The sequence below is a fragment of the Halichoerus grypus genome, chromosome 3 (assembly GCF_964656455.1).
Source record: "Halichoerus grypus chromosome 3, mHalGry1.hap1.1, whole genome shotgun sequence".
In the NCBI taxonomy this organism is placed as follows: Eukaryota; Metazoa; Chordata; class Mammalia; order Carnivora; family Phocidae; genus Halichoerus; species Halichoerus grypus.
In genome coordinates, this window is record NC_135714.1 from 192,393,448 (window position 1) to 192,410,535 (window position 17,088).

At 41.5% G+C, this 17,088-nt stretch overlaps 1 protein-coding gene across 3 annotated transcripts in view; it reads right to left on the reverse strand.

Annotated features, from left to right (window-relative positions):
• SNX25 (sorting nexin 25) overlaps positions 1 to 17,088 on the reverse strand; it is a 127,335-nt gene that overhangs the window by 13,831 nt on the left and 96,416 nt on the right. Inside the window, exons 9-14 of one of the 3 annotated variants that reach the window (XM_078069805.1) lie at positions 16,792 to 17,064; positions 13,983 to 14,147; positions 10,953 to 11,084; positions 8,644 to 8,784; positions 5,497 to 5,610; positions 693 to 857 (exon numbers count right to left, since the gene is read on the reverse strand). In XM_078069805.1, coding sequence (XP_077925931.1) covers positions 693 to 857; positions 5,497 to 5,610; positions 8,644 to 8,784; positions 10,953 to 11,084; positions 13,983 to 14,147; positions 16,792 to 17,064 — 990 coding nt within the window. Of the gene's footprint in view, positions 1 to 692; positions 858 to 5,496; positions 5,611 to 8,643; positions 8,785 to 10,952; positions 11,085 to 13,982; positions 14,148 to 16,791; positions 17,065 to 17,088 lie in introns of those variants that run through there. The other 2 variants (XM_078069806.1, XM_078069807.1) reach the window with 2 other exon arrangements.

The window sequence follows — 17,088 nt, forward strand, 5'->3', positions numbered from 1 at the left end:
GGCAGTGAACATCTCCATAAGGAGACGCCCATTTTCAGAGATAGTCTTGTGCAATTTGCTGAAGAGCCAAAGAAGGGCCTTCTCACTCTACAGGAAGGCCTGAGGTCCAGAATATGAAATCACAATGTTTGCAATCTCTATTTGCTTCTTTACCCATAAATGTCGCTCCTAGATTCGTCTTGCTTCAGAATATCCCATGACCTTCTACTCCCTGAGAATTAATGCTGAGCTCCTCAGCCTGGCATGACCTCGTCCCCCACTTCCCCTCTTTGCCTAACCTTCCATTAGCCCACTCCTGAAAGCTCTCCTCTCCAGTCCAATGACCTACTGACTGTCCCTCCCATCCCGACCTTCAAAGTGAGCTCCAGCTCCCCCTAATGATGACTCCCCATCTCGGGGCACTGCCTGTCCACCACTTTTACCAGGGCTCCCATATAACTTTCCACCCACATTTCACTTACCGACCTTGTTATTACTCTTTTCTGTATCTTAACTCTTGCAAGTGGCTTGTAGGGGAGCACAAGCAGGTGTCCCAAAAATATGACAGCGATAGTAGCTGAAAATGGATGTATTCGCTCCCCCCCCCCCCACTAGTAGCATGCTTTCAACAAATACCTGGAACTTCAAGAAACCTTCAAAAAGACATTCCCCTAAATCTGTTGCAAAAATGGCACGACCTTTCAACAGCTCACCTCTTGATGGGAGAAGAAGTCTCGAGGAAGTCTTTCCAAAAATGAGGATAATGAAAAAGTGGATTTTTTCCCCTGCACATCAATAACCTTGAGGTAGTCAGGAGAAGGGCTCAAAAAGGCATAAAGTGCTTCACTCTGACACAGTCTTTCATCTGACAGCAGATTCTGGGGAGGAAAGAGGGTGCATTACTGTTATGGAGGAATAAGTCTGTGCTGCCGGAAACCACCACAAATAGGGGCAAGCAAGGCGCAAAGGACTGTGTTGGGGATTTATTTTCATAATTCTGAACCCAAAACCATTCTCCTCTCCCCCTGAAACAGAACACACTAGATGAATTCCAATGATTTTAATCGCAAGCAACCCCCTGCAGGTTGAGTGGAGCACCCTAGTCATCCTGCTTGTGGAAGAAGCTGTGTGGACAGCTGCTCAGCGCAACAAAACCCCCGGCTTTGCACACGGCCCACAGACCCAGGGACCACTGCCTTGGAATGTCAACTTCACCTCCATCCAGCGGTGCTGGAACTTACACATTTGCACACTGCACAAGGAGACCACTCAACCACCCTTTTATGGCTGTGTTCAGACTTTGTACATCAGCTGAAAAAAGGCACTTTGAGCTGTCACACGGCACTGTCTACACCAGGCAGGAGTTTTCTCCCCGTGCTCCCACCTTCCAAGCTTGCTTACATAACTACAGAACTGTTTTTATGAGCCCTTGAACTGGAAATGTCCTCAAGTTCTTTAGGTACTTATCTGGCCTCCGGAGATAGGAAAGAAGAACATAAATTAAGTTTATGTCCAAGCAAGTGCTACGGTAGGACAGTAAGATTAACAACATGACCACAAGAATGTCTATACGTCTAGCATTAAAAGATACAGGGTTTAATAGGATTTCACTCATATGTGGAACTTAAGAAACAAAACAAACGAGCAAAGGGAGAAAAAGGAGAGAGAGGCAAACCAAAAAACTGACTCTTAAGTCTAGAGAACTGATGGTGACCAGAGGGGAGGGGCTGGGGGGTGGGTGATAGAGGTGATGGGGATTGAGGAGGGCACCTGTCGTGATGAGCACCGGGTGTTGTATGGAAGCATTGGATCACTACGCTGTCCACCAGAAACTAATATAACACTGTATGTTACCTACTGGAATTTAAATAAAGCCTTGAAACAAACAAACAAAAAAAGATACAGGCTTTAGGAATAACGAGACCAGTGGGAAACAGTGCCCCATTGATGATGTAATCCCCTGGGGGAGAGGGACACTGGGAGCACACAGTGCTCCTCATGTCAGAGCCTGCGGTGGCAGAAGAGGTTAAGATCTAGTCTCAGAGGACTTGGCCCATGACAGTCACATTACATCCGTTCAGGCGAAGGCAGAAACCCAATGAACTCTATGACCGTCCCTAGAACAAGCTCCTGTGAGAACACCCAGGACTGGCACACTGGGGACAGGGGCTCCAAGGGGACAACCAACATTCCGGGGGTTGTTAGCTTCCTCTGTCCTGCAGAAGACTGGACTGAAAATGGGCAAGTCCTGCCTCAGGTGGAGGGAAGGAGATGAAGGGGGTGGGGAGCTGATGTCACTACTGCCTTCCCCAGCCCCGGAGCCCAACAAATAGGCCTTCATTCCTTCTGCAGAGAATCAAATGTTCAGGCATACGTACAGATGGATTAGAAGGCAGGAGATATCCTCCCAACTTGATTTCCTTTAGCTAATCTATACTCCAGCATTATTTTATAAAATAGTAGGAAATGATAACAAATGATAAGTCTCAAACTTATTACAATCAACATAAATAAAGTGATCATTAAGGGTGATAAGACTTTGGCCTAAATTATATTCTATTATGAAGGAAAATAATCAAATTAAGTACATACAATAAGTTAGAAATTCTCACAGCTGTCTGTGGGGCAAGATATAATTGGGGTTTTTATCATTTTTAAGCTCTCTGGGGATGGCATCCCATTCCCAACTCCTTCCCTCCAAACACTTACGGCATGTTATTCTATTCTAGTAAAGATCTCAGACGACTATTCAGTGGGTGATGGAGAAAGGGGTAAGGCATTCCAAGAAGAGTACACAGCACATGCATACCCAGAAGCAGGACAGAGCGCCACTGGAGGGGAATGGCTGGGGTAGGTGGTGTAAGTATGGGAGCAGGAATGGGGAAGGTGGTAAGCACGAATGAAGAAAGACATAAGCAACAGTATGGCTAGGAATGAGTAGCTAGATTATTAAATATCTGTACAATTAGTATGCTTCACTAGGGAACTATTTGTCATAAATAAACGTTCAAGTAAACATACACTCAGTGGAATCCCTTTTTCTGGAAGGTCCTGTGGACCCAATACAAGACTAAGCATTCTGCACCTTCTTCCTGTTTGCGGCTGGTGGGATAATACTTTCAAACAACGGTCTGCTGCATAACCCATCTAACTACATTCGATGGTTACGGCTTCATCAAACAGTCCTTGAGGAAACGAAAAACAATCCAAACCGTTACGTCCTGACTTAAAATCCTCTTGACTAAAAAGACAAAAGGTCACTAGACACACTGTTTCATCTGGCTTAGCTGCAGATTATTCTTGCTCTCGGCTATGTCCACGTGACCTATCGGCAGGGTCTCAGAGTGCGCTTTCTCTTGGCACAACAGCAGAATTCACTAACCCACTTCCATGACCAACAATCCAATAAAGGCACATGTGCGGCCTCTCTGCGCCCCCAAAAGCACAGGCCCAGAGTGTTATCTGTGGCAACAGGAAAGGCCAAATAAACGGAGACCTGCCCCCCACCCCCCAGTAGCAGAGGACTGGAAGGAAACAAGAGAGTCGGCTGGAGGGTTCCAAAGCTACACACCTGAAGTTTAAAAATCCTGGATTTTGAGCAATACACATCTGTTTCACAAATGAGATCTTTAGTTCACCCGGATGATTTAAGCAGGCACTGTGTTGGAGTGGGTTTAATTATTTCCTAGACATTTTGAATCAGCAACAAAATGGTAGTATTTCAGTTTCAAATTCTTTTGTAAGGGCATTTAAACACTGACGATTCTCTAATCCAGTTCTGCCATAATTAAATTCAGAGTTTTTCAAGGTGTAAATTGTTTTATTTCCTAAGGGAAATTTACCTCATATTACACTATATATTACATACACACACATATTTATGTATTATTATATTATAACATAAAAGTTTCCCTCAGGAAGTAAAATAATTTGCATCTTAGAAAAACTTGAGGATACATATACACATACAAACATATGTATATGAGGGGGGAGATAGGAATAGGTGGAAAAAAGAGACTAACACTTTCAAAACAACTCTGACTTAAATCTGTTTTAACAATGACCCATACTTCTGAGTGAACAACTATGTTTTAATAAAGCCTTCACTAAGAATTTGGCAACATCCATCGTTTAAAATCCCAGGCCTTCTAGCTACCACTACATAGGCAAAAAGTGTTTCACGAGGCAAAATTCCATGCCTCCAAAAACTACAAGCGTACGTGGTTTGGGTAACTTAACTATCCTCTGAATACAGAGGGCCCAGCTAAGGAAAAATAAATAGTGGTTGCTATCAAGGATAGTATATGTTTGGCCTTATTCTCTAAAAATGGACTGAAGACAAACAATAAAGCATTTAGAGGAAATTAGGAGAGTAGCTTTAGGACCTTGGGGGAGGCAAAGATTTCTTAACAGGCACAGAGACATAACCATAAAAGACAAAATTGATATACTGGACTAAATTAAAATTGAGAACTTCTGTTCATGAAAAGAAATCATTAAGAGAGTGAAAAGGCCCTCCACAGAAAGGGAGAAGATATCTGCAACATAAATGGTCTGACAAGAGACTCACATCCAAATCCCATGCAGAACTCCCACAAAGCGGTGTGGAAAAGATGGGCAACACGACAGAAGAGCAGACTCAACTTGACCAGACACTTCACCAGAGAAGCTATCCCAGTGGCCAGTAATGAAGTGCTCCATTTCTTTCGCCGTCAGGGAAATGCAAACTGAAACCACGGGGAGACCGCAGCACACACCCACCAGGACTAAAGAGAAACAGGCAGAGAAGAGGAGGTGTGGGGGGGGGGGGCATCAGAACCCGACACACTGTGGTGACTGTAAAAACTGCCACAACCACTTGGACAAACGAAGAAACCCAGACGCAACACAGATTCACCACAAGTCAAGTACTACAAGTTTATAGAAGCCTTCATGATAGCCTCCACTGGAAATGGCCCAAATGCTCGTCAACAATGGGATGAATAGACTGTAGTGTATTCTCACAATGAAAAACCTACGTGGTAGTGAAAACAAATGATCTGCAACTAGAACAGCACTGTGGGTGGATCCCCTGGACACAGTTGTTGAGTGAAAGAGGTCAGACACAAAGGAGTCCATACCGCATGATTCCATTTATAGGAAGTTCAGAAACAACTGTATCTGTGTGGCGAGTCGTCCGTCAGGATCGTGACCACCTGGGCCAGGGGCTGTGACGGGAAAGAAGCCGGAGCGTACTGGCCTGGGTGCTATTTACAGGGCGGGCTCAGTGTGTGGAAAAGGACAAAGCTGCACACATGGTCTCTGTATTGTACATATTTTGTATTTGTTATATTTTATTTTTTGTGTGTATAGCATACTTTAATTATAAACAAAGAAACCAACAAACCAAAGACATTTTGAGGACCTGGCATGACCTTTAACACCAGGAAGCAAACAAGCAAGCTCTTAGTATGATGACAGTTTAACCCCAAATAACTAATTTTTCCTCTCGTATCCAAAAAGTTTTCAATTGCTTACCTGTAAAAACTTATTTAATTGATTCTTTGACTTTTCCATGAACTTGTGATCTATAGATTTGAAAGGCAGCTTGCTAAGAGAAGGCAATTGGACTTTTTTTAAAGAAGGGAAACACTGTGGAGGAAAACATTAAATGTTAGCATTTCGAATCACATTTTCATGTTAAAAAAAAAAGTTTAGAATTATAATTAGAACAAACCAAGTATCTTCCTCCTGTACTTGTTCCTCTGAGGTTTAAGACCTTGAAAACCTGCCTGTTCTAATCAGGCTCATGGAATCGAGAGGAACGGGACATTTGATGAAAAAAGCTAAAGCTCATCCCTAGGCCCCTGAATGCCTGAGAGCTGGGCAATGCAGAGGCCAGGCTGATCAGGTGGGTTCGCACAACACGCACAAAGCACAAGGCTCTAGGTGTGGATACCTGGCTCACAGGAAGAAAATCTTCCTATTAGAATGTGCTTTGTTTATAACATCTCTGTGAAAAAGTTATCCCAGTTGATAAAACAATGGAAAGAAGGAGTAACTTAGCTTGTCGCTTTATTACTGCCCTTCAGTGGCAAACTGCACAATGGAAGTACGTTAATAATAATATATTAATAAATAATAACAGATCCTTTGTGGATTGAGTCCTACGTTCTGCCAGACACTGTGCTAGAAGCTCGGCACATGAAATAACAGCTCAAAGAGTTGGCAATTGTTATTATTCCTATTTCACATATGAGACAATTAAAGATCAGGATTAAAACCCAGATCCATCTGACCACAAAGTCTGTGTTCTTTATGACAATTCCCACAGGACTCTGCCAGTCTGCCCCTCAGACCCTAGGAGGGCAGTGGGTTCCAAATGCTCCGGACTCTGGCCCCACTTCCAAACACTGGCCCTTGAAGGCACTGGGGTCACATGAATACGCTTAATAAAACCAACCGGCATTGAAAAGTCAGCGAGCACAGCCTTTGCCTGCGACCGCTCTAACTGCTGGTGTCACCAGCAGGAGGGTCACAGGAGTGCCTGCTGGCCCGTCCACAGCATGAGATGGCATGGGCTAAGTCGCTTGTAACAAGGGCATGCAGGTGCTTCGGGTGCTGGGAAAGGAAAAACTAGCCCTTCCCACACAGCCCACTGAAGAACCAGGGGTACAATGGCATGTGCCCAAGGAGACATATAAATCAGGGCTCAAATTCAGGGTATAATTTTCAAGAAATGAAACAGGCAGTGAGAGTCAGAAGGGAAGATTAAAATTCACCAGGGACCTGAAAGGTGCCTCCTGTCCCAGCTGTCAACAGGAAGGGTTTACACACAAAACGAAAAGTCACAGGACAGTAAATTCTAAGGGTAAGAAAAGAACACCAAGGATCAGCTACAGATAAGGGAAATGAGACAGACATGGAATTTTATAAGGTTTACTTCCTCTAAGGCTTCAGTCTACTTGTTTTTTTTATTTTCAAAGAACATTTTCCACATACATTTTATTTCAGAATCTCCTCTAAATTCCTTTTTCTCCTTCCTTCTGTTTTTATCAGCAACTGGATGGATACTAAACTTCTGCTTCACAATCGTTTGTCACAGGGCAAACGACACACTTTTCCGTAGTGTCTATTTTACTCACACATTTTGGGGAAAATGTAATCTTCTATTTAGAGAGAGATTTTGCTTTCCACACTGCCAGGGTGACCACAGTCCCTTTGAGAAGTATTGGAGTAAGACACTTGGTTTTGGCCACCATCCTTTTAAAGATTTCATTTATTTATTTGTCAGAGAGATAGAGAGCACAAGTAGGCAGAGCGGCAGGTAGAGGGAGAGGCAGAGGGAGAAGCCGGCTCCCTGCTGAGCAGGGAGCCCAATGTGGGGCTCGATCCCAGGACGCTGGGATCATGACCTGAGCCGAAGGCAGACGCTTAACCGACTGAGCCACCCAGGCGCCCCCACCATCCTTTTAAAATCACTTGAAGAAGGTATAGAATTCATAAGCTGGTGATTAAAGGGATTTAAAAAAAATTCCCTTAGGAGAAAATGTTAAAGGAAACAGACACATTTCACTGGCAGAAGAGCAGTCTGATAGGTGACCGCAGGATTTTACCAGCATCAATTCATTCTGAGCCAGACGACAATAAACAGAAACAAGAGGAGAAGTGACCAAAGACAGTCCCAGTTGCCAGGGAGGAGGGCTGTCATCTCTAGGAGGAGGAGAGCTAGAGAGGACGCAGTTCCTGAGAAAGATGGAAGAATAAGGAATGGAAAATAAGGTGGCCCGGACTCCAGTCCAGGTTGGGCCACTAGGAACATGCCCTGTGATAAATCGATCAAACTCTCTGGGGTCAGCTCCTCTCCTCTTAAAATAAAAGAACTGACCTAGATTAGAAGCTTTCTGACATTTCTAACTAAAACCTACAGTAGGAAATACACGCTGTGTTGCAACCCACACACGCATATGTGCATATCCACATATAAAATAGAACGCACCTGTAAAACTAAGGGTTCTAGGAAACAGTGCTCATTGCTACTGCTACCACCACCAACATGATAACGTTTATTATGTGCCACACCTTCTTCTCAATGCTGTGTATGCATTTATCCCCTTAATTCTCACAACAACTCTGAGATAGGAGACATTGGCGCTATCAGTATTTGTATTTTACTGATAAAGAAGAGAGACAAAGAGACACAGTGACAAGTCCCAGGTCATATGGCTACTAAACAGTACAGCTAGGATCCAAACTCAAGCAGTCTGGGCTCCCAAGCCTGTGTTCTCAACCACGACACTTTATGACCCTTACTCTTTGGGCCGAAATCCAGTATGTTCTATGGTCTTCCTGTTGCTGCAATCATTCATTGATTTCGCTTCCCACTAAAAGGTCACAACTGGTAGCTTCAAACACCAGTGGCCCTAGATGATCCTTAGCCCTCTTTCAGCTCTGGGGTTCTATGAGGCTCAGTGGAGATCAGACAATGCTTCATCCTGAAGGATTTACACTAAATGGTTTGTCTATGGGTTAATTTCCACATGTCATGCTGAAAATGCCACTTTGCCAGTATCCACAGCAAAGGAGAAAGGTTAATTAGTTTCCTTATATGTAAAAAATTGAAATGAGCTCTTACATATCTTCTTGCTTAGTAATTCTACACCTTGTGTTCATGAGTATTCATACCTCACTAAGTTTCCGGTGTAAATTCTGGAACTCACTGAGCCTTCTGGGGACGGTCCAGTTCTTAGTTTCAACTCCTCCAACTTCTTGTAAGCTTACCATGACAAAGTAACAGGGCATCTGCTCACCATTCTCTTCTGTAACCTTGGGAAAAACAAACACAACAAAAAGGGTGGTGAGCAGATATGGTAGGCACGATTTTTAAATATCCCCCAAGATCTCCCACTCCCTAGTGTACATGCCCTGGGTCATCCCTGGGACTGTGAATACCATGGAATCTATTCCTGCAATTAGGTTATGTTACGTTTAACCGCTGACCTTAACACAGGGGGATTACCTGGGTGTGCCTAACCTAATCACACAAGCCCTTTAAGAGCAGAGAGATTCCTTGGGCTGGTGGCAGGAGAGGACGTGGGAAAGCCTGGAAGTGCAAGAAAGATTGGACACGCGGTGCTAGCATGAAGGAGAGGGGGGTGTGTGTGTGGGGGGGGTGGCGGTGCTTCCACTGACGGCAAGAGAGCAGAGACAGGTCCACAACCACATGGAACTGAGTTCTGCCAACAACCTGAATGAGCCTGGAAGAGGACTTCTTCCCCAGTCTCCAGACAAGAACTCAGTCTGGCCAGTATGTTGATTTCAGCCTTATGACACAATGAGTAGAGAATGAGAGAGTCACGCAGGGTTGGACTTTCAACCTACAGAATTGTGAGCTAATAAATGGGTGTTGTTTTAAGCCATGAAATTTGTGGTAATTTGTTACACATCAAAAGAAAACTAATATAGCAAACTTAACATCTTAAGTGTGTTTCTTTGAAAAAACAAATGAACAGCAAGCAAACAAGTGTAAGATATGCCAAAACCTGTCTCAGGAAAGGATAAAGACTTCCCCGGTTTAATTTCTGGATTCAACAAACCATGATTTCAATTTTTATGAAATTTTACATTGAAACACATAATTTCCTCTACCTCCCGACTTAGACAATTCCTTAACACAGACACATATACATACAATATCACAATTCAGAACAGGCCATTATTATACTTAACATAAATAGATTAAGAGAAAAAACAAAAAGAAAACACACTGAATTTAAGCTTGAGTTAGTATCACAAATCGAATTAGAGACAAAGAGTCAATAAGAAAGGCAAAGGAAAGAGACACAAGACTCCCAGAGCACGCATGGGGCCCGTGAGGTAGGACCATTATCCCACTGTGAGGATGCAGGAGGTGAGGGTACGCACAGGGTCCCCGGGTTGTCGTAGGATCACACGTCTAGTAAGGGAGTCAGCCCAGATCAGAACTGAGGAGAATTGGCATGAAGCAGACACACCTTCCACACGTTCCCCGTGGGACTGCCTTGTGAACTCTGGTGGTCAGGGGACTCCTCAGTGTCCATGTCCACTTATCTTTTCCGTGACCAAGGTGCCACAGCAAACTCCTACAACTCACCTTAATGGGAGTGCTACCAAGTACCACAGACCTGGTGAAGCACTTGGTTAAGCACTCATGTAATGTGTGTGCTTTCACAGTAGCTCTTGGAGAACACGCTTTGTCTGCTATGTAATCTAGAGGTGAACTTAAGATTGTGACTTTCAAGCCCGCCCCACACCACAGTAAGAGTGTGAACATTAACACTAATGTTACTCATGATCTCGTTATCTGTGTGGACCTGACCTTTATCTCCAGATTTCCACAGGACTGATAGTAGGGCAGGTGGGAATGAAGAAGTTGTCCACATTAACAATGTAAATGCCCATATGCATCTCTCTTTGAAAAGAAATTATTTTCAAAGACAAAAGGGATACAGCATATTCTGGAAACTGTTACCCATATCCCTCAAAGAACAGCAAAATATTTTCTAATTCAAAGGAAAAAATATTCATTATTAAAGATCTTAGAGCAACTGAGATTTAAGTAAGTGAAGTCAGCAGAATGAAGCAATCAGAAACACTTAAATTTTTAATTTCTCACCACCAAATTTCAAATAGTGCCTTCCATTTTATTTCAATCCTCAATGGAAAAATAAAATGGCAATTCGGAGACATTAACTGTCCTTATCTGAAAGTTGCTTACAATTCCAGTGAATAAGGACAACCTGAAGTGGAGTGAGATCAGTTCTATACCGGGCAGCCCTCCTACAGCTCGCAGTCATGGGTGAGACAGAGTGAAAACAGTGGAGAAGGAAGGACAAATGCAGTCTACAAGAACAAACATAGGTTTTCTACCCTCAAACATAGTTCTCTAGGACAAAGTCTTCTCGTATAAAGTCATACTCTTAAAATAAACTGGGAGGAAAAGCAGTCAGACCTACCTCTCCACTGGTGATGGAGGCTTTCCACATTCCGAGGTTCTCACACCACCAATCTGTTCTTGCCATGTGCAGCTGTAGGTCCGTGCGTTCTTTCTCGATTAGAATTATCTCCTCCTTCAACTTGAAAACAATCTGCCAAAGGGAAAACATCATGAGAGTTATAAAACCACTTGAAATGCTGCACAATTCAGCAAAATAGTAGGATATAAAATCAACAGGCAAAAATCAGCTGCATTTCTTTACACTAACAATGGACAATCCAAAAAGGAAATGTAAATTCCATTTACAATAGCATAAAAACTAAAAAAATACTTAGGAATTAAATAAGGTAGTGAAAGACTTCTACAAAGAAAACTACAAAACACTGATGAAAGAAATTAAAGAAGACATAAATATATGGAATGATCTCCAATGTTCATGGATTAGAAGACTAAACATTGCTAAGATGTCAGTGCTACCCAAAGCGATCTACAGATTGAACACAATACCTATAAAAATTCCAATGTATTTTGCAAAAATAGAAAAATCCATTGTAAAATTCATATGGAATCTCAAGGGAGACTGAATAGCCAAAGTAATCTTGAAAAAGAACAAAGTTGGAGGATTCACACTTCCTGATTTCAATACTTACCACAAAGCTATACTAATCAAAATGTATGGTACTGACATAAAGACAGACATGTAGACCAATGCACTAGATAGACAGCCAAGAAATAGACGTTTGTATATATGGTCAAAGAATTTTGACTGGGGTGTCAACACCACTCAATGGGAAAAGAACAATTTCCTCAACAAATAGTGCTGAGAAAACTGGATACCCGCATGCTAAATAATGAAGTTGGACCCTTACCTAACATCCTATATAACAATTAACTCAAAATGGATAAAAGACCTAAACATAAGAGCTAAAACTATAAATTCTTAGAAGAAAACATACGGTAAAAGCTTCATAACACTGGACTAGCAATGACTTGTTGGCTATGACACCAAAGGCTCAGGCAGCAAAAGAAAATATGGGAAAACTAGACTTCGTAAAAATTTTAAACTTTTGTGCAAAGAATACTATTGGCACAGTAAAAAGGCAACCCACAGAATTGGAGAAAATATCTGCAAATCACATATCTGATAGGATATTAACATCCAAAATATATAGAGAATTCTTAAAACTTAAAAACAAAAATCAAACAGTCTAGTTCAAAAATGGGCAAAGGACTTGAATAGACATTTCTCAAAAAAAATATATAAATGGCCAAAGAGTACATGAAAAGATACTCAACATAACTAATCATTAGTGAGATGCAAATTCAAACCACCTCACACCCATTAGGATGGTTACTATCAAAAAATTGAAAAACAATTATTGGTGAGGATCTACAGAAATTGGAAACTACATGCACTGTTGGTGAGAAGGTATAAAATGGTGCCACCATTATGGAAAATAGTATGGAGGTTCCTCCAAAAATTAAAAACAGCAATTCCACATCTGGGTACATGCTCAAAAGAGGTGAAAGCAAGATCTTGAAAAGATATTTGTACACCCATGTCCATGGCAGCATTATTCACAATACTCAAAAGGTGGAAGCAAACCAAATGTCCACTGATGGGTGAATGGATGAACAAAATGCTATATATATACACAATGGAAAATCACTCAGCCTTAAAAAGGAAGGAAGTTCTGACACACAGTATAATATGAATGAACCTTGAAGACATTTTACTAAGTGAAATAAGCCAGTCACAAAAGGATGAATACTGTATGACTCCACTCACGACGTATTTCAGAGTAGCTAAATCTGTAAGAGATAGAAAGTAGAATGGTGGTTGCCAGGGGATGGGGAGCGGGGAATGGTAAGTATTATTTAATGGGTACAGGGTTTCAGTTTTGCCATACGAAATGAGTCCTGCAGATGGATGGTAGTGATGGTTGCATAACAGTGTGAATACACAGACACTGACCTGACAACCTAAAATGGTTGAAGTAGTAATAAATTTTATGTATATTTTGCAACAATTTTTAAAAAATAAGTAATTTTATTTAAAAAAAAAAAAAAGGCTATGGATCTCTTTCATGAGAAATCCTATAAGGATATGTAACTCTGTGGTTTGAGGGCAGAAGTTCTGCTCCGAAAGTCTCCTGAACATGAAGGCTACAAGGACTCTTTCCGTGCTCAAAAAGCCTACAGGAAGCACTCCCAGCCTAAACCCTGTCCTGCACTTTATCATCAGTCAGGGCTGAGACTCTCTGCTTCATGTTCACGTGGGTATGTTTTGGTCCCACCGTCACCATGTTTGCTCCCAAAGGGCACATGTCAGGCTCTGTATATCACTGATTCCCCACAGGGACCGGCACAGCCTCGTGCATTTACTCATCACTTATGTTGCTGAACATGCACTCAGAAATTGCCAGAGGAGATCAATTTGGCAGACCGAAGAGCATCGGCCAAGGCTATACTAGAAATGCCTCCCTGTTGGACTCTGAAGAGGCATAACCACAAAGCAAAAAGCCACACCACTGCTGGGGTTCGCAAAATGCCAGTTAGGGAGATGCTGTTCACCTTTTTAAACTTTCCAATTCTGTTGGCTTTTAGCAAAACAATCTACTTCTTGCGTAATTCTCTGAGGTTCTCTAAACTGTGACTCACAGCATTTGAAAGAAAAATGAAATTGAAAAGATTGTCCTCGTGGAGTTAATTTACTTCCAGAAAGGAGTCTGACACAAGGAAATGCTTTGTTCTGTTCTGCAAAGGTCCTGTAGGCAAGCGAGGTGAGAGAACAGAGCTACTCCCGCTGATGACGGGGCGGGGGGGGGGGGGGGGGGGGGGGGGAGGGAGGGGGGGGGATCCCAGACCACCCAAGGCTAAAAACAAGTGCTTTTCTCATTCTATACTAGAAGCAAAAATGTAACAATGGAACTTACTGTTAAAATTCTTTTTAAGGGAACTGTGATGCTTTGCAACATAAACTGAAAACTATTTATCAAATTGGAAAAATGGAAACTTTCAAAGACAACCTTGAAAGCAAAAGAGTTACCTTCTTGTCAGGTTTTGGTGCATTTTGAATAGAACTTAGAGCTTGCCTTTTATATTCAAGTTTCTCATTTAGTTCTCGTAGTTTGTTTACAGCAAAGCTGGCTTGTTCATTAATCCGGCTGGTGCCTTCATCTACAGCTTCCTCACCAGCCTCGACTCCCGGGCCCTGGGGGAGAAAGTCACATGAGCCACACTATCTTCTTCCTTTTTTTTTCTCATTAAACTTTTGTTTTAATGGGTCTCAAAATTCTGTGACAGATTTTTGGTCAAGTTGTTTCCATTAAAAAGTACTGATTTTAAAAACTAGTAACTTAAAACTGCCACACACACACACACACACACACACACAAAACAAATGGTCCACAAAACATTCTCCTTTCCTTCTGAAGGTTTTACGATGCATTACCATTAACCAATCTTTTACTATTAAACTTAAATGGCCAATTGACACAAACAGTTCTGAGACCGTTCTTCCACCACTGACTAAGACTGGGGTGGCAGGTATTGGGTCAGGCCTGGTTAGTACTTGGATGGGAGAACCACACTACCTTCTGATGCTGGACTGGTCAGCCATTATTACCGAGTGCATAGGTTCTCTATCATTACACTGTGCCCAAGGACTAGATTCCACTAAGGAAAGACTGTGGTAACAACCCAGGAGTAGGCTGCTTTGCCTCAGCAAAGTAACAAGTCAAAGTTATTTGGAACCAAAGTAACTGGTGTTCGGGATTGCAGTGAAAAAAGAAACATTTAATAGCCGGAAAAAGCGGGTGGAGGGTGGAGATGAGGTCGTGGGGTGGATTCCATACCATTATCTTCCAAATGGTACACCCAAGGGAATCTGCTTGGAACAAGGGAAGGCAACTGAGTTCTGCACCCAGCTCAACCCGAATGATCTGTGCCTAATATTGGACAAAGACACTGAGATACATTTGGCTTCCTTTCGGGCTCCAAAGAATATTACAGAAAACTCATGCGAGTCCCTTTAAAACAAAATTCCCAAATTCCTATTAGTGAAAGTATTTTTGGTATACCCTTTGTTCAGTCCTTCTCTTGAAGATGTATTTTACAAATCAACAGGTAGATCATTTTACAAGTAAAATGGTTAGCATTTCAAAGTGACTTAAGATTCATAAAGAACTGTGTAACTTTCAAAAATCTGGATAGATTACCAACAGACAGCGTATAAAACAGATTTGTGCGGGGCACTGGAAAGAATGGCTGAGAACAGTCTTCTGCTTTGTTTATACTCCTTAATGTTCTTCCAGAATTTTTTCTTCTAATTTTTAGTAATTGTAACAGTCATTTTTTCAAACAAAAATGAAGTATTAATAATCCTAGAAAAACAAGCTGTTTTTATTTTTGTCGGGTCTTTCAAATCCTTGTCCATGAGTGTACATATCATGACATAATTCTACACCTTGTATACATAGACATGTATTCTGTCTTTTCCATATAATTTACAATGCTGCTTATTTTGAGGGTATTAATTACAGACTTCAAAATTATAATTTTTATGGCTGTATAGTATCCTAGCAATTGATAGTACACTAAGACATATTCCTACTGCTGCTCGTGCTCTGGGTTGATTCTGCTGGTTTGCTATCCCAAATGTACTAAAACAAACTCCATGATACATAAACTTCTCTACTTACTGTCTTAAGATAAATTTCTAGAAGTAGGATTATTGTTACAAAAGAGTAGGAGCTTTCAAAAGCTCAGTGATACATATTATTCTTGAGTCCCAGGTGAAGTTGGACAATTTTTCATGTTTGTTTACCTTTCATATCAACTGTCAGTTCAAGACCTTATTCAATTTATCTGTTGGGTATTGACATTTTTAATCAATTTGAATAACCTCTTTTAAGGCATTTGCAAATAAACCATTTTAACTTTTGAGGGAGAGATAACACAGTTAAAACAAACTGACCAATAACTAAGTAAATAAATAGATAAATAAATAGATAAATAAATAAATAATTAAAATTAAAAAAACTGACCTATCTTAAAAAATAAGATGCAATGAGTAATGATTTTTGGACCAGTTCGGTGGTGTTATACACTGAAAATACAAAGAACTAAGTAACAAATCTTTTAAAAACTCTGAAGGAATGAATTTAAAAACAGTTCAGATACTGATTTCAAATACCATCAAGAGCAAGCACTTGATTCCTCAAGGCTTGAGATATCACTGGGCAGAAAAAAACCCAAGATAAATTATCATCTTTCCATGTAGGGTGACTTAAAACATTTTGTTTTTCTTTGCATCTTCATAAATCTTCAAACTCACGTAAATCATTAATAGTAAATGACAGGTGGCAACTGGGGTTCTCCCATTAAATGACAGTACACTTAAGAAAATTAGACTTCAGGTGTGGGTGAGCAAGGTTTTCTTTGGAACATCTTACTTACATCTGATTTTTTAAACTCCAAAATATTTCCTGTAACTCCTCCCACATTCTCTTTCTCTCCTCATTTCCCCATCCTTCGACTATTCTCAGGCCGCACTAAGTTCTATGGATTCTCTTACCTGGCCTAAGCCACAAATGTCCCACCCCACAGGCTTTCTGCCTTCGCGTTTTCGGGGTGTGTCTCAGGTAGGGAGGGGGCAGTGAGGTCTCTGACTCAACAGCAGGTGGTGGTAGTCAGCTGTTCACAAGAACAAGGGGAGGCGTGTGTAAGCTCCACGTACAGTCCTGTACATTAAAAGGTGAAGGGGCGCACCAAATTCGGCTTATACATATGAGCCCATCCGATCATATGTGAAGCTTAACCACTGAGAAGGGAGGAGAAAGTGAAAGGTGACTCACCAGTTCATCCTTGCTGGAAATCAACTGTGAGGCATGTTTCTCGTCCTCTTTTACCATCAGTTTCTCATATAGGTCACTGACAATGAATGAAGGGTAATACCTATCCTTTAGGGTCTCATAAACATCTCCCTGGATTTTGCAGAACACTTCAATACCTTTATTTCCTACAAGACACTGCTGGATTTCTTTGTAAAGTGATTTTTCCACAGATATTTCTTTGCTTTCCACAAAGAAATTCTGGTAAATTTCACCAACTAATTGAGGGATTTCATTCTGAAAAACAGAAGGATGAAGAAC